At 36.6% G+C, this 24,795-nt stretch overlaps 1 protein-coding gene across 3 annotated transcripts; it reads left to right on the top strand.

Annotated features, from left to right (window-relative positions):
• The first annotated feature begins 386 nt into the window (after window positions 1–386).
• On the top strand, window positions 387–23,093 carry LOC124162934 (trichohyalin-like). Of its 3 annotated transcripts, none has more exons than XM_046539684.1 (15): window positions 387–630; window positions 2,397–2,476; window positions 2,621–2,817; window positions 5,458–5,525; window positions 10,465–10,560; window positions 11,365–11,807; window positions 12,349–12,469; window positions 12,732–12,944; window positions 15,127–15,249; window positions 17,522–17,752; window positions 17,833–17,934; window positions 18,038–18,185; window positions 19,905–20,000; window positions 21,118–21,359; window positions 21,809–23,093. In XM_046539684.1, exons 2-15 carry the CDS (start codon window positions 2,448–2,450, stop codon window positions 22,361–22,363), a joined length of 2,664 nt encoding a protein of 887 aa, XP_046395640.1. In that variant the 5' UTR covers window positions 387–630; window positions 2,397–2,447; the 3' UTR covers window positions 22,364–23,093. The 3 variants fall into 3 exon arrangements, with proteins under 3 accessions (XP_046395640.1, XP_046395657.1, XP_046395650.1); XM_046539694.1 differs by having other exon boundaries at window positions 390–630; window positions 12,735–12,944; XM_046539701.1 differs by lacking the exon at window positions 2,397–2,476.
• The last annotated feature ends 1,702 nt before the right edge of the window (window positions 23,094–24,795 follow it).

Below are 24,795 nucleotides of genomic sequence, written 5' to 3'. Positions count from 1 at the left end.
ATGACCATAAATGGAAAATCAGTTTTCTTAAAACAAGTTTTTTTTTTCAAACGACTACAAACATCTAAGGGCTCCAAGTAAGACTGCTGGCACCGGATAAAGTCATATCACTCCAGTGCCAAAATGTAAATAAACTTTTGATTTGCTTAAGCCGGTGTCCCACGGTCAAATTTGCATCAATTTGCGTAGACTCCATAGATGTGCATTTCTGTGGAGTCTACCTGACGTGGATATAATTGCTTGCCAGCGCTGCTATGCGGCGAACGAATGAAAATCGCGCCAAACAGCTTCAGAAAATAAGCCGATCGACAACTCATCGAGTCCGCTTTTGCATGTATGTATGAAAAATATACTTAAGTGCCCATGAGAATGTACTGCTTTTGGCTGTAGTAAATCCACATTACTCAATGATTTTTCCTTGTGAAATTTATTCCATGCACCCTTTTACTGTGAAATAATTATATACTTATTGAAGCAAGTATAGCCGCGGTGAACTACTCCGCCAATCAATTATCGAATGGCGGCCATGATGTTCAAGTAGAAATCACCGCCGCCATCTGCCGACTTCAGTTACATGCCGGAAAGGACGTATTTGCTCTGCAAAAACCCATATTTTTTCTGTTGAATTTGGTAAGTAACAATGCTGCATAGGGCAAAGTGCTTGTTAATTTTGAGTCTTCTTCATTGCGAGTCATGTGAATGAAATTTTTGTTCTCAGTGTGATAAACGTTTTATGCAGTCGCCGGCTTTAAACATCATCCTAAATTTAAGTTAAACGTTTACTGAGTCAAAATTTTCTTTGTATTGGGTTTACCTAGCGTTAAATATTCCATTAATGTATTTTATCGACTACTATTTTGCGAAGAAAGGTTATTTTGGTTATTTTTTCCGCTTCTGAGTTATATAGTTACGCATGACTGCATGTCGTAAGAAACGCTCGTGTTGTTGAACAATGGCCTTGGCCTTCAAATTTTGGCTTGCATATCTCTTTTAGTTAATGTATGAAAATTTATTTGTTCCTATTTATTCTTCGGGTTTTCATCGTCTTTCAATGACTTGAGCTGAAGTCGTTATCTGGTTGCATTTTCCATTTAAACTTCTCTATTTTAAATGTCTCTCTCTACTTACACAATTTGTCTCTCGTATTCCTTTGGAAATTGATGTATAAATCGCAATATTTGGATTTTATTTGGTACAATGTTGTCATGTCATTTACCTCTCTTCTCATTTAGTCATCAGTGAGGTGGTAATATGTATGCCTCTTCATTAATCGTTGATAATAATATACTATGTTTAGGATGTGAAGTTTTCGGTAGGGCGTGGACAGAAAAATAAAATTGTCGTAATTTTCTTAGTTATGTAATGATATGCCTGCGAATATAGTTCTCATGAGAAACAGTTGTCGATTCCCAGCGTTGTGTTGCGAAGTTGTGTTACGGCTTCATGCGTTTTTAGAAGTACTTCCTTTTGCATGTTATTGCCTGGCATTCCATTTATAACCAAGCCATCCTATTCATGGAATCACAGGAAATCGGGAACATCGAAAGAAACATGACCCTTGGCTAAAGAGTGCTTCATTATCAGTAAAAAAGATATTCGAATTCTCCCCGTGTCTACTTATGTCATTGGAAAAAATGGATTTTTCGTATTCTTCAAGAAATGCCTCTCCTAAACTACGAACCTGGACCAGGATTTAAGAATTTGAAATTGGACTTGAAGAAGTAATTTAGTAGTTTGTACGTAAGTCGAGTTTACTGTACCTACACAGTAAGAATGGCTACCGCATTGGCTCCGAGACCATGTTTAAAACTTGTCCTTGTTTTATCAGACTGTTGAAAAGGTTTTTAAAAGAGACTTACAATTAGTGACATGGAAGACTCTTCTTGACTTCATCATATCATAATACTGCAGGTGTTGCTTCACTGGAATATTCCTGTTCAAATATGTGAGGTTGAATGTTGAAAGGACCTCAAGAGGAATTATCATTTGAAAATGGTATTGCCACTCAATGAGTGTTGAAGATAAAACAGAAAAGTGAAGGATGGCAATCGAATTGAAAAATTACTTCAGCATGCAAATAAGAAATCACATTTTGGATCTACTTATAAACATTAAAATGATTGCATTTCCAATTTAAAAGGATATTTGGCTTTGAATTTGTGAAGATGAGGATGGGTAATCCATTAATTAGTAAAATTTCATGGTCCATTCAAAAACTTCCAAATTGATTTCTTGGGTTTTGAAACCAAGGAAAACAAAGCACTAACTTCATCTTCTGGAACTGAACCCCATGAAATACTTAAGAATTTAATACCAAATATGTCCTGCTTCGAAGTGGCAACGAAGAGTGGAAAAAAGCCACATTTACAAGTTATAATAATTACATTGCTTTTCAGGTGTATCAAAATTGATTACCAATAATATTGGTTTACAATCAATCCTTGAAGATGAGCTACACTAAATATCTTAAGCCAGGGTGAGTTATATCTTTATTGCCCTGAATTTTAGCCGAGTGAAACTTTGACGCTTGGAGTATTGTCTTCAGTGGTAAATATCCTGGATAATATGATATACCTGTCACCTTTGTTAAAGTTCTCATGTTCACCTGTGGTAATTGCAGGACTAACCCTGGTATGACCAGGGGCAGAGGCTACAGTATGAGGGGCTCATATCGTGGTGATGGGGAAGGTGGAGGCTGGACTGGACGAGGTGGAAGGGGAAGAGGAAATAGCTATGCAGGCCCTGGGAGAGGCCGCTCTAATTGGTACAAAGAACACCCTGTTGGTTTTGAGCAACGTGGTCGTTACCCATCGGAAGGTAAGAGTTTCAGCATTTAACTTTTATTTAATCCCCTCTTCATTCCCTCTCCTTGTTTTTCTTCCGCCATTGCATTGAAGATCATGCTTCAAAGTAGAAGCAGTTGAAATGATTATCGTAGTCATATTCACACTGCCCGTTCTCTAACATTGCTGGTTAGTTACAGTAGACTCTAGTCAATATGAACAACCTTACTACGAAGTTCTCCCTTGAAGCTAATTCTTGTTGCCGATGAAAAGGCTAATCCAATCTGTAGGAGAAGAAATGTAATTACAAAATTATGAATCTCAGTCCCGGCCCTGGTGGTTAATTAGGAAGCTCCATGGATAAGCAATGGCATTGAGTTGGATATACACTATGCTATGCCATAGTCATTGCCCTACGTTTAAGTTCTCCTCATGCACATTGCCCAAGAGCATCAGTAATGGTTCTTTCTGCAATAGGAGATAATTCAGTATCTAACACATAATAAGCTTCATTCCTGTACAATCATGGTGACCAACTCATCAATGCACATAAATTGGCCTCAGAGTAAGTCCTCTCCTGTGAACTTTCAGATATATAAGCATGCAGGAAATTTCAAATTTGGTACCTTTGGAGTTGGGTAGAGGAACTTGCACTTTGGGTGCAGTCTGAACAAAATATCAATTTGTCCATTGTGATTCATAAACTGTGCAGCGTGCCCCCCATTCTTCCTGCCTGGAGACGGCAAATTTTTTTTCAGCTCCAGCCACGTCGTAGGTGCAGGTAGATCAATTTGTCACAATAGTGAGTTTACGGAAAATTAGAGTGCAGTGTTGTATTCTGCTGGGTAACCACACTTTTCAATGTCTTGCATAGGTTTGTCAACTTACAAACAAGGTCTTTGAACACATCTTATTCATATGACGAGGGCTTACTGTATTTTGTAAGATATCAATCCTCTATATTGCATCATGGTGCAGCCAAGGAGTTTGTGTTTCACGCATGGATGTCGTTGATGTCAGATGGTCATGACAATGGGAAAATGACAAGACTCTATCGAATGAATTTGTAGGGCAAGAACTAGGCAGTTGAAAATTGTTTCCCCTTAGGATTACTTTTCAAGCAGATGACTTAAAAGGCAAACGAAAATATTGTAAAATATCATTTTTTAAGAAATTTATTTACCCCTTTAGTCGCAAAAATTCTAAAGAGTGCCATTAATGCTTAATTTCATTAAAATGATGAGAAGCTGTTGTCATTTCAGATATGTACTCCTTTTGTCTATGTGATTTTGGTCAAGCTATCCTTGGTAGTTGCAATAATTCTACAATGTAATTACTGTAATGTATTATTTTATTTTTTATCAATGTTATGTTGTAAGTGAAGAAATTCTGGAATTAATGATAATCTGTCGCATTTAGCCTCATTCTTCCCTTGATAAAGACAAACAAATTGCTTGTTTTTTATAGATTTGTTTTCTAATATAAACGTGAGTATTACACAAAATACCCTGATGGCCTCTTTACGTGGTACATAAACCGGTAAGAGTTAATGTCTGTTTGCGTGAATGGTTTTTGTGGATCGGAACGGAACATGTACAAATGCATGAACCAAATTACAACAGGTTCTATTTTCTATTCATACATTTGCGCAAGTTGGGTTACACAGTGCATTTTTGTGTTCATGCATGTATTCATGCATAGACGTTAACTCGTACATGTTAATGTAAACAGGCCTTAAAAATATTCCATAGTGTGACAATTTGTACAGTAGATTGAAGAGAGAAGAAATTTTGGAATTTTTTTTGTGCTGATTCGTTAAAGAAAAGTTTTTACGAACTGCGTTGTTTCGGACCTCCATTTTTTTTGGTCCCATGAGCTTCATAGTGACGAGAGTCTACTGTATATATTTGCTAATAATCGTAATCCCGATTTACTCGGGGAACATAATTACTCACTCTGATGTGAATACAAAGCCACAGTCAAAATTGCATCGTGAAAGCCGGTGAATTGCTAGTACACATGTACGGACATGAGATTGCAAAATATCCTGTGTTCTAATTTCTTTTTTCATTTGCCCAATTGCATGCCGTATAAGGAGAAATTAATCCAGCTCTAACCTGCGCAAGTACGTGCCCTGGGTAAAACGGCCTTCAAATTTGGGCTTAGGCTTGGCTCTCATCAGGTCTAAAAATAATTCTTGATGGCAATGTGATTTCATTAAATAAATGTAAGGACATTGAAATTAAGCTAACTTTTGGTGATTTATGCATGTGTGATTATGTACCGTAGTTTTCCATTAATTGGCATTTTAATTATAATAATTACATTTACTTATTAAAGTCATGGAGGCCATTTCCTATTGCATATTGATTTCTTTTTCATACAGCAGTTCTTATTTACTTTTCCTGGTGCATATCTTGGTAACTTTTCCTTAATTTATGCAGGCAATTGCGTTTATTGCTGTATGATCTTAGATCACATCTATTGCTGTTTGTATGTTTTTCTGGTCTATACTTCAGTTATTGCTCATATATCTTGTAACCTATTATTCACGTATTTAGTAATTCTTCTCTGATAATATTTAAAATTGGGAAAGGCACTTTGATTTTAAAAATTTTTTATTATACAGCTCGAGTATGGTGATTTATTTGTTTATTCTGTTGTTATTTAAAAGGTGGGGGGGAGAGGTATTCGGGAAGAGGACAGGTGGAAGAGCCCGGTTATCGCAGATATCTTCGCCAGGTAGGTGGGGTCTCCCTAGTATTTTTCATATTAGTCATTAAGAAATTCATTTTTTACTCTTTTTGGCCGATATTTTTCAACCTGGTCAAACTTTGTGCATTACAACCACTGGCACTGTAATTAATGGTCATCACCTGTAAATTGCAACAGAAGGAAAAAATTATAAACTGAATTTGGTGCAAGTAATTTTTGTCGCTCTGTTCAATATTTTAAGGGTTTAACAAGAATATTGAGAATTATGAAGTCATGTTTTACACTCGTTAATAACTTTAACTTACCTATCTAGACATGTAAAAAAATTGTCTTTTTAATGTTATGACAGCACCCCATTGAATCACGATGGAACACTGATAACTATTGACCGCTATTTTTCAACCTTGTCAAACTTTGTGCATTACAACCACTGACAATGTGATTATTAGCAGTAGCTTAACAGATGTCACGTTGAAAATAACACTATTTTGGCACAAAAAATATTCTTAGATGCCTCCAATCAGCGAGCAAAAGTTGCATTGACTGGAATTCACCTCATAATACATGCACAGGCACTCGTAAACGACGAATTCTCCGGTACCTACGAATCAATGGATGAAGTTATTGTATATAAAACCATAGCGGACATTAGAAAACATCAAAATTGTTCTAATTACATACTTAAATGAATGATATGCTGTCGATAACATCAACTTATAATTAACGTATCCCCCTTTCAACGGCCGTAGCTCAGACTCCTACAATGATGTTATTTAGGTACTATAAAATTTTTGGTTTAACTGTTCCAGTTTTATATTTTATGCCCTTACTCAGATATCAATATTATAAATAATACAAAATGTGAGGGCTTCCGAGCCTCTATCGTTGGATATTTTGCTTTCAATAGAAAATAATCAACACGTCTCACAATCGAAGCTCTCACAACTTTAAACATAAGACACGGTCTCGGGCGTTATTTTGTGGAATTGCTTCGTTATTGAATGAAATAAAATAACTTCGTTTTATTCCACACTTTATTTTAAATAGCACAACCCTGGTTTCAACATCTAGTGTGTTATCATCAGTGTTAATATTATCATCACCTGATGATAACACTAGATGTTGAAACCCGGGTCGTGCTATTTAAAATAAAGTGTGGAATAAAACAAAGTTATTTTATTTCACTCTCACAACTGCTGGCAACTATTACAATCAATCACAACAATAGCTTCGTGTGATGTTTAGGCACCTTTGACGTCATGGAGGCTTTGTCAGTAGTGGCTTGGGGGGTGAGGGAGTTTTTCCCGTACTTTAAAATTCGTTATATTTATCATTGAATATCTCGCGAAGGAAAACTCACATTTACATTCTGTTTTCTTTGTTGAATTCAAAAAAAGAAATTTCTCAATCAATGGCGTGAAATACACATGATACTACATTGAGGCTGCTTTCAGACGAGACTGCTCTCTGCAACCAGTGTTATTGTTGAGGTTATAAAAACTGTGACAGTGAATTATATATAAAAACTGTGAAAGCAACAATTTAAGCTACATGACAGGATACAGAATATATTTTGAACCGACTCACAAGTTACAACAAATTAAGGGATGTCGTCGCTAGAAGTTGGGGATGTTTCACTATTGATCCTGCTGCTGTACTAACTATCCATGCAGTGTGTAAACTGTGCTCCTAGCATATTTTGCACGGCCCTTCAAAATCAACATTGACCACTACCGTTATTATTTAAAGCCTGTACAGCACTACAGGCAATATTTCTGCCAAAAAAAGAATAGATAGGGGAAAAATGTTTAATTTTTTAAATTAAAATCTGGAGAAAGAACCAGTGGCTGCCTGATGTAATATGACATTTTGGTCGATCGTGCATTGTTTAGCAACGTGTTATTTAAAACTTTTAGTGGGCAAATAAAATTATTGAGACAATCTGAAGTTTTTGGTGAAATTATTTTCATTCACTTCTTGTAGTTGTTCGTTTAAATTTGCTATTAATTCATATAATAAGAAGAGTTCATCCTTGGAACAGAGAATTGAGTACCGATGGGGGAGAACCAGACCGTTACCGAGAACCGAAAAAATTTAGGACTCATCCTTGAAACTTTTACGTGACGTCATTGAAATTTTCTCAGGCTATGGAACTTCTGACTCCTTTTTTATGCCCTTACTCAGATATCAATATTATAAATAATACAAAATATGAGGGCTTCCGAGCCTCTATCATCAGATATTTTGCTTTAAATTATTAGAATGAAAAAACTTTGTAAATTTCAAATTAATTTTATTAACACGACCAGTTTCATCGCTGCGCGACATCATCAGGTGCATATACAGGAAAGCACGGTCTTAAATACCCTGGGATACATGGGAACGGGTGCTGGACAAGAGGGGGTGGTTGAGAGAGGGCGAGGGAAGGTGGGGGGAAAAAACCCAGGAAGAGGAAGGCTAGGAAAGGCGGTGCGGTGTGTCACACTAAGTCGTTAGGTGGGAGGGTGGGGTAAGGGTTAGGATTGTGGTCAGTAATGACGGGTGTGAGAGGTAGGTTGAGTAATGGGGAGTGGGAAAGGAAAATTACATCGTTAAGTAGCAACTCTTTTTCATGGCGTACCGTTTTTAAAATTTCCATGGACTCTAAGGCGTCCAGCTTGGGTCCTTTTCTCTCCACATGGAGGATCTCCGGCTCAAAAGTGCTGGCATGATTGGTCTCAAGTAAATGTTTGGCGAACAGCGAGGTGGGGTTGTTATTTTTGAAACATGCTTTATGTTCACTGATGCGTGTTTGGAATTTCCTCCCTGTTTGCCCAATGTAAAATTTAATAAAATTAATGTGAAATTTACAAAGTTTTTTCATTCTAATATGAGGCAATTTCACGAAGTTACGCCTCAAACCATTCAATTGATTTTGCTTTAAATAGAAAATAATCATCTGACTCCATTCCTATTCCCTATTCCACTGCCATTTGTAATTTTTCACAGGGAAACTACTTTCATGCTTTACTGGCTTAAAAATAGTCAAAAATACACATTGTTTGGTGTCATCTTCTTTTGAATTTTGTGTATGATACGAATATTTCAATCCAATCAAGATACCTCATTATTTGCTGAAAGTCATTGTTAGACACTATTGGGCCCAATAGGCAACTCTTGCTGCAGTTAGCTTCGATATACTGGGAGCATTGAAGAAGACATGCTGAAAAAGGTCGGTGGGCAAGAAAAGGGGAGGGGTGAAACAAATTTCTATTGTTCTCGTGTAACTTGATATTTAATTTTGAGAGATTTATGGTCTTCGTAACATGAATCCTGAGCAAGCCATGATCTGGAGTGCCAGAGGCTTGCTGAGTGGTGAAGAAGAGGAGGGAAACGTTTGGGGGGGTGGACTGAGGACTGATAGGTAGGATGTAGTGGATTTTGGGAAATGTGGGATGTAGTAACTATTCTATGGTGCTGAGTTTTTGTGCCGATGGAAGTTCCATCTCTTGGCGAAGATTAGTAATGTGTGCCCATTGTGTTTAGCCTTAAAAATTCTTAAGATATCACTTGCTCACAGTGAACACATTCTAACGAAATTTGAAAAGGTTTGTACTCTGTTTTCACCAACTATAATGTGTAAACAAGATTTCAAATTCCAGTTTCAGTAGCCAGTTACTATAATTCACCAAATATATTGTGGAAGGTGTTGTGCTGTTGCCATCGAATAGTTAAGTAAGTAATCATCACTGCACGGAGCAAGTGTCTACATAACACTGAATGATTTCCCTGCCAGTCATTTTGGTGTATTCTTATTCTTAGGCCATTTTCAGGTTTGTATGTGCCTGTAACTTTGCACTAGGTTGTTTGGTACCATGTCAGATGAGTAGTTAAAGCTTGTGGAACTTATGTGTTGGGATTTCACTGCTGCGACAAGACAGTTGCACAAAACAAAACTGAATGATGATTTTCAAATGATGATAAATGATTTTGTACCGGAGGGAAGGAAAGCAACAGAATCACCCACAAGGTTATCTGTTGAATTCTGGTTGTTCTTTAGGAATTGGAATCACAGTGTCTTCTAGACACTAGTTTTCACATTAGCCCACTTGCGCAATGGCCTCTTGACTTGAGCTCACTGGTTTTCAAACATTGTAGATGATGCTGGGGTGGGTTTAGTTCTGTTATCTACATCATGTAGTTGTTCCTGGGAAAATCAGCCATGACAAAACTGCATCGTCAGGTGTCTCGCAATTTCTTTTCCAATACTTAGCAGTGGTTAGATGTATCCTTGCAAGCTATGCGCTTTCCCGTATCCGTGATCACCCCCCATTTATCATGCAACCACTAGTGTGTGGTTCTCGGAAACTAAGGCTTAGATCATGAAACCCCCATAATGTGCTCAGTAAAGGAAATATGTATGCTTCATCATTGCTCTGCGCCTTTCATTGCTCATACCTGAATTTTCAGTCATAATTTGTTAATATGCGTTATAGAAACCAACGGAGTGTGCATTAGTGCACAGCTGGATATCGCAAAAGATTCCGTGCAGATTTTGTCTCCAACAAATAATACATCCAGTAGGTATGTTTCTTTCATGGAAATAAATTTTTTCATATCATAGTTGGTAAAAATGGAGTGTAAACCTTTTTGAGCTATGTTAGAATGTGTTCATTGTGAACCAGTGATATCTTAACAATTTTAATTCATAATTAGTAAGTTAACTAGAAGAAGGTGCTGTATGTAAATTAGGTAATTTGTAAACTTTATGGAAAGAAGAAACAATAAGCTATGAAATCATTAAACATTTGGTGAAAAAAGTAAACACCTTAAATAGCACATTTTGCTGTAATGAAATCGCTACACTTTACATCGCTTGAATTTCGGTGCATCAAGGTAATACTGTTCTATTTTACGTCAGTTCCATGGAAATTATTCTGAGGTGAGAAGGGAGATGTCCACTTGAAAACTGTTTTTCTTCCTTCAGGAAGCATCTGGATATTCTGGTCGTGACCATGGCCATCATAGGTCACCAGAAGAATCACCTCGCAAAAGAATGAAGACTGAGCATGGATATCTACAGGTATTTTCATATTAGTAGAATATTGGCAGATTTCTCAAATGAAGTAGTATTCCTTTTTATACGGTTAAGTGTATAAGATTAGTGAGTGCACTCAATTTCTACCAGCAGGACAAGTATTTAAGATCTTACTAATGAGATAGATGGTAAAAAGAATTTTTGTATAATTTTTCACATTTTGTGCATGAATACATAGTCTAAGTTGTGAAATTTGAAATGAGACCAGTGTATACAATGCCATATGAGCAATGAAACTTCTGTTGAATATCAGAAGAAAAGTGAATTCATCATGATTTTTTACTGATGACAGATACATGACCAAATTTATACTTGGGTCTGGAAAAGAAGCTGTAATGGATGTAGTTGTGGAACTTGGGCTCTTCTTACATGAGAGAATGTACTATATTGGCAAAGTGAATGTTTCCATAAACTTCAGTCATAAGGAATGGAAACAACATTTGAGATGTGGATCCCTTTTTGGCTTTACCTGTGCTTGATTATTATGAATATTATCATCACATCTGATAAAGATTATTATAATTCATTAGCCATCTAAAGTGCTTAAATTTGAGCCCAGTATTAAGAGATGGTCCATCAGGGGTACCGTATAAAAACGTTGATACCCAATGTCAGAGGATCCCATACCCACTGAAGCAATTGCTTTTTTGGCAACACATGAAGCACAAAAAAGTATGGCACCAAAAAAAAATTAAATATAATAGGAGACTAGAAAAATCTCATCGGTGTTTCCCTCTGGTGCTTCCTTTATAGTGTATAATTATCTCTTTATTGCATTTGTGCATGCAGGCTTCTTCTAGCAGACGCAGTCATGAAGGAAGCTATAGTGAGTACAACCGCTACAGCTTTGAAGACAAAAGTTATGGGGAGGAGAGGAGGAGTTATCGTGACGATAGGAGAAGCTACAGAGAGCACAGCCATGGTGAACACAGTGGCTATAGCTCTCGGGATGAATATTCCCATCGCAAGGAAAGGCTGGAAGAGAGGGGCGAGTCCTCCATGATGGAGGGCAGGCACCCACCTCTGAGGGGTGGCTACAGAGGTCGGGGCCTGGATCGCGGACGCCTCAGGAGGGTTATCCGTGGCGTTCCTAGAGTGGTGCTCGTGAGGCGAGCAGATGGTCTTGTGCTGAGGAAGAGGAATATTGTGGATCACCCGTACTCAGTACGCAAGAGAATCACAGCTAGATCTCAAGAATACTTGAAAAAGTTGAGGACACAAAAGTTTAGGAGGTAATAGCTATAAAGAAGTCATAAAAATGATGAAAAGAAATAAATGTGAGAAGCTGTATTATTTTTGATGTTGGAAAGAAAAATACTTAGCTTGAGATGTGCTAAAAGCCTTACAAGCTTACAAGAACATAATCTGTACCCATTTTCACTGTTCTTCAGTTAAAAAAATATTTATGTTGAAGTCATGGTTCAAATGCCTCACAAGCTGACAAGAAATTTCATTTACTTCTGTTTGCACGAAAAGAGTGCAATGAAAATAAGGCATCTAATGGCAAGAATTGAGTTGCCTTTTAGGATGCATAATAGGTGGGTGGGTGCATGTGGAATATTATGTTGTCCAGGCTTTACTTTATTTAACTAGGAAGGTTTACTCAGGAAAGATAGCAAAACCATTGGAAAATATCAGTAGTGCAGTCACAAATAAATTATTTTGAGGGAAAATTCATTGGTAGCATAAATCTAGAATTTTATCTAGCTAGGATATTTCTCAGACAGCTGCTGGGGAAGCCATTGTGGACTTAATTTTGTGATTCCTTGTCAGGTTGAGGGAAGCAGAAGGTGAAGAAGAAGAAGAGGAGGAGGAGGAGGAAGAAGAGAAAGAAGAAGATATCATTAGCGATGATGAGGAGAAAGATGACGAGCATTGGGGAGAGACTGAGAAGGTACTGTAGAAAGGACTTCAATCCTTCTTTATGTAGTATATGTGTAGCAATAATTGATTTTTCTTATCAACATCTTTCACTTGTAATATCAGTTAATCATTTATATATGCTTAAAACATTAATTTTATCTGATATGGGCATTAGGCTGCTCATAGAATTTCTTGATTGTTCCCAAACTATGTTATTGATTGTTTTGCAATTATTACACATTCCTGTATGTGTCATTTAAGTTATGATTGAATCCATTTTGATTTTCGAAAAGCAGGTTGAAGATGATGAATTCGATGACTTTGATGAGGGACCTGAAGATGTCAAGTCTTTGAAAGATGACAAAGAGGAAAATGATAAGGAGACCCCAAGCAAGAAGAAAGAAGAGGGGGAAGAAAAAGCTAAAGAAGGTGAAGGAGAAGAGGATGGAGAAAAAGAGCCTGTCAAGAAACCTGAGACTGAGAAAGTTGAGAAGCCATCTGTTCAGGTGAGCGTATGTTTAAAGTGCCAGAAGTGTTGTATTAAAAAATATCTCAATATGTATTCACTTATAAGATGGCAGCTGTAACAAAAAGTAGAATCTTCATAGCATTGAATTTCTTCGTTTTGATTATTTTTAATTAACTGAAAATATTCCCTTTTTATTCCTTCAACTACCATTGTTTTGGTTGTATTTAGAAACCTTTGGTCCCCATTTGTATCATCATCTCGAAGTATTGCCTTTAAGTCATGTTTTTTATACCATAGAAAGCCCTGAAATATATATCCCATTTTGAATTTCCTTTGAAGTTGATGTTAAATAACTTTGTCCTTATGGCCTTCAGCCCAGTTATAAAAATGCATTTTGATCACGGTGGTAATTGTCTGTACTAGTATCAATTTGAAGATGATGGATTCAATATAAGAACTACCTTACTATGGGTAGTAAAAAGGTTTGAAAAGGTACAGTTCTTTTCTGTTCAAGTTATAGTGACTGGAATTTTGATTGGAGGGGGGATAGTTGAAAAAATTATTCCTTTGTCTTATGGTTACAAGCTGTAAACTTAATAAATGTCATTAATATGAGTCTTTTAATGTGGGTTATAATGGTAGAATATAAAGATGTTCACAAAGAACTGAACTGGCTAAAAAAAACTTTTCATTTCAATTAACAGATTCAAAGAAGTATAATTCTCTGTTCACTGTTCATGCACTTACCTTGTACGGCATATTAGGGCCATTAGAATGTATACTGAACTGCAGCTCAATCAGAAGCTTATTGCAGCAATTTCACTGTGGTTAGAACAAATTGTGGTTACGATACCGACTTCTCTAGGTTGCAACAGGTTCAGTTCTCTCCAGGTGTTCATTTCCTCTTGGCATTTGTGTTCATTTTGTCATTTGCATTATTATTGGTTTTTGTATTCATTTGGGCTTTTAGTTGAAAAAAATTGGCTCTAGTTTTCCACAGATTACTTGTCAAGTCTATTTCTTTGATATTGAATTATAATGTGACAAAAGGGGGGTGGAGAACTTCCTACTTAGTCTGAAAAAGTCAACAGAAGCATGTACTTATCATATTCGAAGTAATGAAGAAATAACATCATCAACCTCATTGATTTTATTTGATGACAAACGTTATTTGAAGACATATTCATGAAATGATATTGTGACCACTCCAATTAATTAAATTCTTTTTTTTTTTTTTTTTTTGTATATTTCAATATGGTTATTTGGAAGCATGGTGCTGTGCTGGGAACGGCGGCTGGCAAAAAGTCTGAAAGCTGCCTTCTATTTCTGCTCTTCCCCTGCCATATTAACTTTCTTTCAGCACATTATTGATACAAAATATCTAATTCTTTATGAGAAAAAGCGGGTCATTCTAGATATTTCCGAGAATTTTAGGTTTGGTTAATGAGAATCTAAGAGATAGGCTGTGATAAATTCAACGGCAAATTCCAGTGGAGACATTCACTACAGAGTGCGATGTTACACAAATACGATATGCAGGAGACAAAACAAGCTAATTGTCCTTTGAATCATAGTGAGTTATAGCGAATGAGCATCAGCAGCGTTTAACATTAGGCTTTAATCGATTATGACTCATTGAATGTGATTTTTTTCTGATTAATGTTAAATTTGCAAAAAGGCAAAATTTTGTTTTATTTAAGATTTCGCATTATTTTGCTTAATTTTGCAACATTGCATCTCGTAGATCTCTAATTATTAGATTACCAACTTGTTCAATTTGTCGAAACCCTACTATAATGAACCTCTATTTATCAAAATGTTGGTTCGGTTAAACTATTGTCAACAAAACCGTGGATAGGTGTATAAAAGCAAGAATAATCGTTATGATCATCTAATATAGTTCCACATTAATTTAGCCATGAAAATCCAAGAATTACCAATGGTGGCATGTAGAAACAAAAAAATAATTTGTGAAACTAGTGGAGTAGAATTGGAATGCTGATGCTCTTGTTGGCCATCTGTTTCATTTGAGTTAAGTAATATTTATTAAAAAAATGGGAACATTATTTTATTCTGAGGATAGATTTGATCTAACCCCTTAACAACCAATTTCTCCTATCACAATAATTTTCAATAATCCCAACCATTGAGTTATCAATTGTGAAATGAATGGTTGTGTTAATTTGAGATATTTATAAAAATTTTGTTTTTACTTGCAGGTTACCATTAAGCATGACTCTGATTCTCGTGCTGTGAATGAAGATGAACTTGCTCATCTTATTCCAAAGCATTTCATACGCCTTCATTGTCCTCACTGCAATATAAGATGCATAACTTACAAAGTGAGTATGGAGATTTTTTGTGATAACTAATAATTTTTGTGATTATCACTGAAGGTCTTAATGTAACATGCTTGCAATTGTTACACCTGTTTTTCTGAAGAATTACGGAACAAATAGCATAAAATACAAAGCTGTGTAGAATTTCCAGGAAGAAAGAAAGGAAAGAAAAATTTAGATACCTCAAAAGTAGAGATACGTAAAAATCGCACTTTCATTTTTATTTTATCGCACTTTCAATAACAGTTTATTGCATTTTGTAGCGTCTATTTTTTTCATAATGAGGTAGATGACAATAAAATGTAGTGAAACACAGTTATATGACAAAATACAGAATATTTTAAATAATTATTTTGTAGAACAATATTAAATTAAGGAATAAGACATATAGTGGCGGAGGTGTAGCTTGCCCGTGCCCACTTGTAGTTCACGGCCACGTAGAGTCCCAGCCAACTAGCAGCCGGCCAGTCGCTCACATGCTTTAAGCGGTGAGTGTCGGCGGGGCATTTAAACTATGCTCGGCACAAAATGTACAAATTTTACCGTCGAAAAGGCAAAGTTGCATAAAAATGTCATAAAAGTCCAGTCATCGCATCTATATCGCATTTATTGCATTTGCAATTTTCACCCATCTCTACTCATAAGTCTCACAAGAACCCTGGAAACTTGTGATAATCATGTGGCCTTGTGTTGGCTGCAGAGTGACCAAAGAGAGTGCTCCACCTCATCTTAGCTCCATGTTTAGAACCTATTTGTCCTCAAAAATTTTCTTAAGAGAGTAATTGAAATGTAATCTTAAGAGATAAATAGAAATATTCTTTTTGGTAGAGGAGATTTTCAGTTAAGGTGTATGCTCTTCCTTAGACAATTAATGAAGTGGCCTCCTTTTACCACATAAATCCATTTTACAGAAGATCACATTCTGAATTTCATTTGAAGTGAAGATGTTTAGGTGGGCACGTATTCAGGTTGTAATGAAACTGAATAAAATGTATCATGTAGTCTTTCAGGCTGTGTCGAATTTAGAAATACTTAGCCTACATAATATTAATATTGAAATAAAACAAATTCCATCTAATGGTTCACAAACTTGTTTGGCAGTCATCTTATTGCACATGGCATTTAATATCGTAACCAAATATGTTAAAGCGGTATACATTACTCTTGTATGTTTACATCATAATTCCTCATACTTAACTTTTGTCAATACAGTGAGTCCTCGTTCTACGTCACCCCGTTTAACGTCATTTCGCGATAACGTCACGAAAATTTTGAGACCGTCATTCGTTTATCGCACCTTTGCTTCGCGATAAAGTCAGGTCTGGTCAGGTCTTTTAAATTTCGCGCGAGAAAAAATGCGAAGCGGCGGGTGTTGCAGGTTGTTCGTTTTGTGGGCGGTGATACAGTCAGTCTAAACGAAGTGTAAAACGGTGTGTTTATAATTTTCTGCAAAATGAATTCTTAGGTAGGTGCGCAAATGTTAAGTGCGTAAATGTCAAGTAAAGTTTTAGCAAATTTTACTTGACATAACGGTTTTCTGGAACCTGAAAAGTGATTTCTAGGAATTTTTCCGGGTAGAACTCGGAGTATTTGTCGTCACTTTTTCACCGTGTTCTCAATAATCTTGGTTCCTGTAACTGCGACGATGTTTCAGCGATGATGATACCCAGGTGACCACCATAGCGAAGCCGAAAAAACAAACGCGGGAAGATACAAAAATGGAGAAGGATGTACGTCGCTGCTGGTATTGCCGTCAATGAAGACAGGGACTCGTGTTTATGCCATAGTTTGGCATTCCCATCGTAAGAAATGGCCCAAATATGATACGCTAAAATTTTTTCGCGTAGGAATTGTGAGGTCTAGGAGCCGATATTCACTTTTTACATTGTTTCTTATGGGACATTGTGCTTCGATTAACGTCATTTCGTTTAACGTCACATTTTTCAGGAACGGTAAGTGACGTTAAACGAGGACTCACTGTACTCCCTATTTTGGATTATGGCCTAATTTGGTGGGACAAAGTTAAGTGAGAACTTTGATGAGTTAGATGTTTGCATGCACTTGCTTAGGAAGAACCTGAATGTTTTGACTAACCTTATTACTCACTATGCTAACTTATGTGGATTGATATTAGATTAGATAGAACAATTCTAACATATGCTTTGGAAACCATTGCAAAAATAACAATTTGAAGTTTTGGAATTATTCCATTTGAAGATAAATGAATCCTTGGCTCTTTTTATGTCTAATCAGATGACATATATTTCTTTAACAGGAATATGGTATTCACCTGTTCAGCTCCAAGCATACTAATACAATGAAGAAGTTGGCATTGAGGCACAAGTTGTCCTTGCAACGGATGCGCACTCAGCAGAGGAAGAATCAACGTGAAGAAGAGGGTGAAGACGATCTTGACTCACCAGTCCATGTCTATTCTTACTGTCCAGTTTGTCAGTTAAAGTATCGATCAAGCAGGGAGAAGCATCAGTCTACCAGTTTGCATCGTGTACGCTTAATGATTTAAAATTATGATATCTCTGTAAGGTGACATTTCATCTCTACATTTTATGTCTTTATCATTTGCAGATGTTGCGGAAGTTCCTCACACCGTATTGCAGAGTTTGTAATATGGGCTTTCAGTCTCCCATGCAGTATGAGAACCACATGTGCTCCGTTGTCCACATGCAGGTAAACCAATTCTAGACTGTGGAAAAAATCCTTAGAGGAACTATGTATGTAATTGCTCACCTTGATATTGTTTTGATCCTTTTGATATTTTCTCTCACTCTAGAGAAAGGCCAAGATGGATCAGAGAATCCTTCGTCAAAAAGAGCTTGACCTCGAGGGTGATCATGAAGCTGGTAGTGGCCTGGATGGTGAGGACAAAGTCTTGGACTTAGAGAATTTCATGATTTTGGACTCAGTTGGTGTTGTAGATGGTAAGCATCGCTTCTTTGGCTGTTTATGGGAGTGGAGTTTATTTTTTGTTATAATTTTTTTGTAATTCTTATGATTTATGGGAAAGAGTTGGCATCTTTTTTCTCATAAGTTAGTTCACAAGAGTATTGAGAGATGCATCTATACTGATGCTTCTTGACTTAATTAATTTCTTTTTGGGTCTCATGAACCGTGATCATTTATTACTATGGTATGAAAACTTGGGCCTGGCCTTTAGAATAGTATCCCAACTTAGACACTAGCGAGTAACTATAGGTAAAATAGGTTAAATGTAGGTATAGTGTAGAGTACATGTATAATAGGTTGACAAGTAAAGTAGTTCTGATACAGTGTGGGAGAGTAAAGGTGGTCCAATTAAACATCTTGTTAATGTGTGGCATAATGTTTTGCAACCAGAGGTTACTAATTATTGCCTTGATGAGAGCTCTTTTTACCTGTTGGTGACAAAAAATGAGGGAGAATTCCAGGAAGACAAACAAAACCAAATAGAACAAATAACTAGGCAGCATATTTCCAAAAGCTCAACAACAAGTAGGACAAACCAATATTCCAAAATAACGACTCTTACATTTGACCAAAGTAAAAAGTTGGGTTGTATGGGGTGATTGTGGGCGAGGTGTGAGCACTTCACTGGTTACCGCGGAAGAGACTTTAATGAGTGGGTGTTCTGCCAAGGAGGGGACTTTGTTCTCTATATGTCATGAGAAAAGGGGTGCAACTTCCTTGAGGTATCAAGGCATTGGGGTGAGGTGGCAGGGAGCTTTTACTGGCGATGATTTTTCATAGGTCGACAAATAATGTAGTTCTGATACTGTATGTGGAAGTTGTTTGTACAGAGCAAAGTTGGCTACTTGCATCAGATGATAATTGCAGAATTCTAGTTGTAAATGCATTGTTCAGGTGTACTGGAAATTCAAGGAAAACCAGTAATACTCCTCTACTTGACTTTGAGTTTGAATACTTTTTCCTCTTTATAGTTATTTCCTTTTCTCATTTTCAAGGTAAAAGTAGGTAAGATAAAGTTCAACTCTTATTTATACCAATGGTGAATCATTTTAATTCTTGAAAGATAATTCAAGGCTCTCTAGCTTAATCATTGAAAGCAATATTTTGTTCATTTTTGGAGGTCTTTGTCAATAAGTCTGATGATTAAAGGAGCTGCTTCCTGACCTTCTAATTTGTTGCCTTAATGCCAAATATGTCAAGTGTCACTACATCAAATTTATTGTCACTGTGTGGGAGTTAATGCCACTTTGTTTATGTAAGCTCACTATTTGGGTGCCATAAAAGTCCATCTTTTCATTTAGTTATTTCTCTTTCTAAAGGCCACTATACACGGTGAATGATCATGCGAATGATCATGCTGAATAATCATGTGATCATTCACAAGATCATGCAAGCAAAATAGAACATATTCTAATTTTCACTGAATGATCATGTGCATGATGGGTCATTCCCGCATTGCTCTATCATACACGGTGATTACATACACATTCATCATGATCATGATGAATGATCATGTGCATGAAATCATTCGCCGTGTATAACGACCTTAATGCAATGCATATTTAGTCCTTATCTTGATTAGTTTAGGAAGACATCATATTGCTGTATGAAACATTTTCAATGCTGTCTAGTATCTAATGCTTTGTGTTTATTTCTCTCATGAGATAATATTTTTATTTTTTGTGTTTGACTAGAAACTGGTGATGAAGCAGAAGGCGAATCAGGGCAGCCAAAAGATAAATCTGAGAAGTCTGAAAAGGATGATCGAAGGAAAAAAGAAGTTCGCCTTGGTGAGTTATTGGATGATAATAATGTTTTTTATGGCTTAAATGTTAGTAATTGGAGCGAAATTACTTATTTTATATATCTATCGAAAATATTTATAACCTCCTCAAATCCGAAATGGCACTTTAAGGTAAAAAAATGCCGATCCGAAAAGGCACGATAGTTTTGTACCATAAAGTGGAATATAGTTTCGGATCTTACATCTCACTTACTCAAAGGTGAAGAGGGGCTGAAGAGGAAGAACATTTATCTATAAAAATTCTAGGAAAGAGGAAATGGAGGGAAAGAGAAGGAAAGGTCATTGGTCACTCAAAAGAGGTAGCAAGCTGGGGAATTCCACGTGGGAAGAGGTGGGAAAACGTCCGTTTTCGGGAATATTGAGGGATTATATGGCACATGCTGGGGTTGTCCACTCTTAAAGAAAGGGTCAAGGAGTTGTTTGAGAAGGTTTGGGCATCGGGTGAAGACATAGTTAAAGAGATAATGTGAAGTGGTCAAGAGTCTGGGGCGTCTAGGGATAATGAGAGGGAATATGAGGGGGAAGTGAAAAGTTTCATGCCCGCCTGGTCTGAAATGAATGGGATTGTTTCGTGCCTTTTCAGACCGGGCTCGAAACGTAAAGTTTCGTATTGGATCACATCCCTGAGTGGAGCACAACAGACAGTAATCTGGGTGATTCCATTGCTTTCCTTCCTGTTGGTGCAAAATCGTGTATCATCTTATGAATCCCTAAATCATCATTTAATTTCCTTGCACCAAAGATTCTCTATGCTTCTGTATGTCATTTTTGTGGAGCGGGATAAACTGTAACAGCAAAATTTCATTAGGTCTTTGTTTGCTATGTAGTGGCTCTACTGTATCTTATTAGCTTACTATTGTTTCCTTGCCTTCCGAAGCATTGCTTTTTTAATTAATCCTTGAGTTTTAGTGGATTATTTAATGTGAACCTTTAAGTTCCTCTCTTCTGTAACAAAATTTAAAATTTGTTGGTAATTTATTAATAATTTTTATAGTCCTTGCCTTTCATTATCAGCTGTTCTAAAGTAATTCATTATTCATATGTTTCATGTCAGTTTATTCCCAACCAGTAGCAATGAAATGATGTAATTTCTTTTTCTGTAGGAGTTGAATTCATCAAGAAAGTAGAAGTTTTGTTCTGCGAGCTCTGTCGTCGATATCTTCCTCGCCATGATCAGCAAGAGAGAGCCATTGCATTGCATTGCAGGAAGGGCTATCATTTGGATTGCTACAGAGATGACAGAGCCATGCGCAGAGAAGCAGAGAGAATTCATCGCAGAGAAATGGAAAAGAAGAAAAATGAAGAGGCCAAAAAAGCTCCTAAGAAAACTGAAAATGTGGCCGAGGTAGGGCTTAACATTATTAGAGTTCCACTGTGATCTCTATTATCTACTCCAATGTGGGTGCAAAGATGAGTGTTGTATCAGAGAAGTTAAGAAAACTATTATTACTTGGTTAATTGGAAATACATTAACCCCGCTGATGTTCAATGTTAACATTTTGAGGTGATTTAAATTTTTAAATAATCACTGGTGCTGTCAAGGAAAAGCAGTTCAGATTACATTATAAATGTTTGTGTGAATTGATTTGACCATATCATCCCATTTCTGTCTTCTTAAAACACAAAAAAAATGTCTTAACTCATCCAATTTAAAAATGAATTCAAAGCCAAACCTTTGAGGCTCCTTCCCCATCAGTCTCATTTTCAGAGTATTAACAGCTCTTAATCAGCATTTCCTTTTTAACATGAATGTTTGCGTTCGATGAATATATGTGAATTTTATTGACTTTTCAGAAAGAAGTTGAGAATGGTGTGAAGCAAGAACAACCCTTAACTGTTGTCCCAGCTGAGAAAGAAGCTGATGGAACGGAGGAGAACATAAAGTCATCAGAGGAAGCAGGACCTATGGAGACTGAGGCAGCTAATGAAGAGCCTAAGCAGGAGTCTGCTGAAGGTGCAGAGGCTGAAGATATGGATTCTGCAATGGATGACAAGCTGTGGGCTGATGTTGACAAAGACTTGGGTGAACTTCTAAGGGAAGTTGAGCCCAATAGCTCTGCTGGTGCCACTGAAGGTGAAAGCCTACCAGTTGCAGAGATGGAGGAGGATAAGTCATCTGATGAAGATGAGGAAGACTCTAGGGCTGAAGAGGAAGGGCGCTATGATCGCTTTCGCTACAGTGAGAAGGGAAGTGCTGGAGTTGTGGTTGAGGAGCCCAATCCTGAAAGTGAAACGGCTGTGACCAAGGCAGAGGCTGAGAGTGAACCAGCCAAGGAGACTCCAGCTGAAGAGGCTGAGAATGAGGCTAATATGAAGAAAGAAACAGAAACTGAGGAGGCTGATGTGTAAATGAGCATTCCCTGATGAGTGATATGCTATTTCATTGTTTCCAGCCACTGAATGAGAGTCTTGTGCTCTCAATACTGTGTCATTTGATTTTCTCATAGATTTCATGTATGTGGCATCTATAATATCTCTGCATTATCTTTGTGTGATTATTCGATCATATCCTAAATTTAAAATTGTTTTCTAGGAAAAATATTTTGAATAGATTTTATTTCTTTTATCAGTTGATGTTCTTTATAGGTGTAGCCATCTCCCATTTTTGGGAAGTGAAATGTTGAGTCTTCAAAGCCAATGTATGAGTACAAGGACATTTCATGTGTGCAGCATTTTCAGAAAGATTTTGTTCAATTTTTTGATAGATCCATTAGTGCCATCAGATCTAGCCATTTTTAATACATTCTGAATATTCAATTTGTGGTTAAAAAAGTTGATGTTGTAACTGTAATGTATAGTCAAAGTGACTAAAAGATACTCAATATGAAAGACAAATGCTGTAATTCTGCTTTTTAAAGTCCAATTGTTGATTAAGGAATATCCAGCTTGGTGTTAATCCTGGTGTAATGCCTTTAGTAATCCACCAAGGAATTAGCCATTTGCTGTCAATTTCATTTTTTTTTCAAATGTCTGTGTATTATTTTGCTTTAGTCCATTGTTCTGAGTATTTGTCTTATTATTTGGTTATCTTTTAAAAACAATTTTACTGGTCTATTCTATTAAACTTGTGTTTATAGGTCGATTTGTTTCATTTCCCATATTTCTCCTTTACCCTTTTGGAATTCAATTTTACCCACATTTTAATTCGAAACACGAAGATTTACCTTTTTGACAATTTTTATGATAGAAAAGTCAATAGAACCATAATTTTCCAAATTTCACATCTCAAGTACAGGGCTTTGGAAAATTAACATCATTTACTGCCACATTCAATCACCAAAGTCTGATCCAGCATTCTTCTTCCCTCACTCGTCAGCGAGTCAACGTGAAATGTAGGCAAGGTACTTTGATAAAATGTGGAAGGTGAAATGTAGGTAAAATGAAAATTTTTGTTAGTTATACTGGGGGAAGTGGCTATGATCTAAGTTATTTGATGAAGTTAAATCTATTTTCCCATTCATCAATAGATTTTATGGATTAAACTGTAATTTTGAGTTGGGGTCTATGACCAAATTTGCCATTATTATTTGGTAAAACTTAGCATACCAAGTAAGGTACGTGAGTTACACAGAATTACTATTTTGTCCACAGCGAGTTAATTATTGGAGGAATTATGTACAGGTTGAAAGTGGTGTGGGCAGTGCTATAGTTGGGAAACATTTAGGTGGTACTCATCAAAAATTGCCGACAGATGAACATGTATTATACATCCAGCCACGATGAACGTCAAACTCTTACATGAGTTCCTAGTTGTGCCACGAGATAACTCTGTACTAGTAAGTAGTCGTTTACGATTTTTCTTTATGAAATCCATTGGACAATTTACAGCAGAACTATTTTTTACAGATTTTAAAAGGCAGTTAAACCGGTGCGCTTATAAAGAGATCGGATTTTAGGTGTACTGGCCCAACTACAGCACTGGGTGTAGATGAAGGTGACCATTTCCCTGGGGCTTAGAGCAAAGGCTAAATCGAGTTAAGACTGTGGAGTAATGTAGCTCCAGCCTCCTACTCCAAACTGCAACCCCTGATGTCACTTTGCCCTTCCCTGCATCCCACTATACTCATTTGAGTGTGAGTTACTCTATGCAATTTTTAAATGGAGATGCCTCATTCAAATTGTTCTTTGGTATCACAGATCATTGCCTTTCCCTTTTCCAAAAATTAGTCTTTGTCCATCATTGTAAAATAAAACCAAAATTTTATAAATAGGAGCTTCACACTTGTCAATATCTTTGCCAGTGATGAAATTTTTATACTTAGAAAGTCAAGTGCACATTTTTTACGGTATGTGCATTATTTCCGCAGAATTTTCAATGCTACTCAACTGAACGTAGTACAAGCATTTTTTCCTGATTGTGATCAGCAACAACTCATAATTTATTCCCTTGACTGATAACTTTAACTCTTCAGGAGATGAAAGTGATTATGAAGCCAGAAAATTATTGCTTCAATTTGATTTCCTTCAATAATCATAATGCTATTCTATTACCTGCTAATGGTAATATATTGAGTATTATTCATCGAAGATGCGATGTAGTTTCTGTTGCCAAGGAAAATAAACACAAGAATTTGCAAAGAAAATACTTATAAGCAAGAACCCTACATAGGGTTCCTATACATATAACCTTTGGCCGTTCACAATTTTTACACACACACATATATGTATCCCTCATGATAATAATCACAAACGCACTTGTTATACATCTTAAATAGATGGTACCTGTAATGGTTATGACTGATCTCAGCAGTATTTTTTAAAGCATGGTTCTTCTGCAGTAT

This window comes from Ischnura elegans, chromosome 1 (genome assembly GCF_921293095.1).
Source record: "Ischnura elegans chromosome 1, ioIscEleg1.1, whole genome shotgun sequence".
NCBI lineage: Eukaryota > Metazoa > Arthropoda > Insecta > Odonata > Coenagrionidae > Ischnura > Ischnura elegans.
This window is presented reverse-complemented; position numbering and strand designations above follow the sequence as displayed.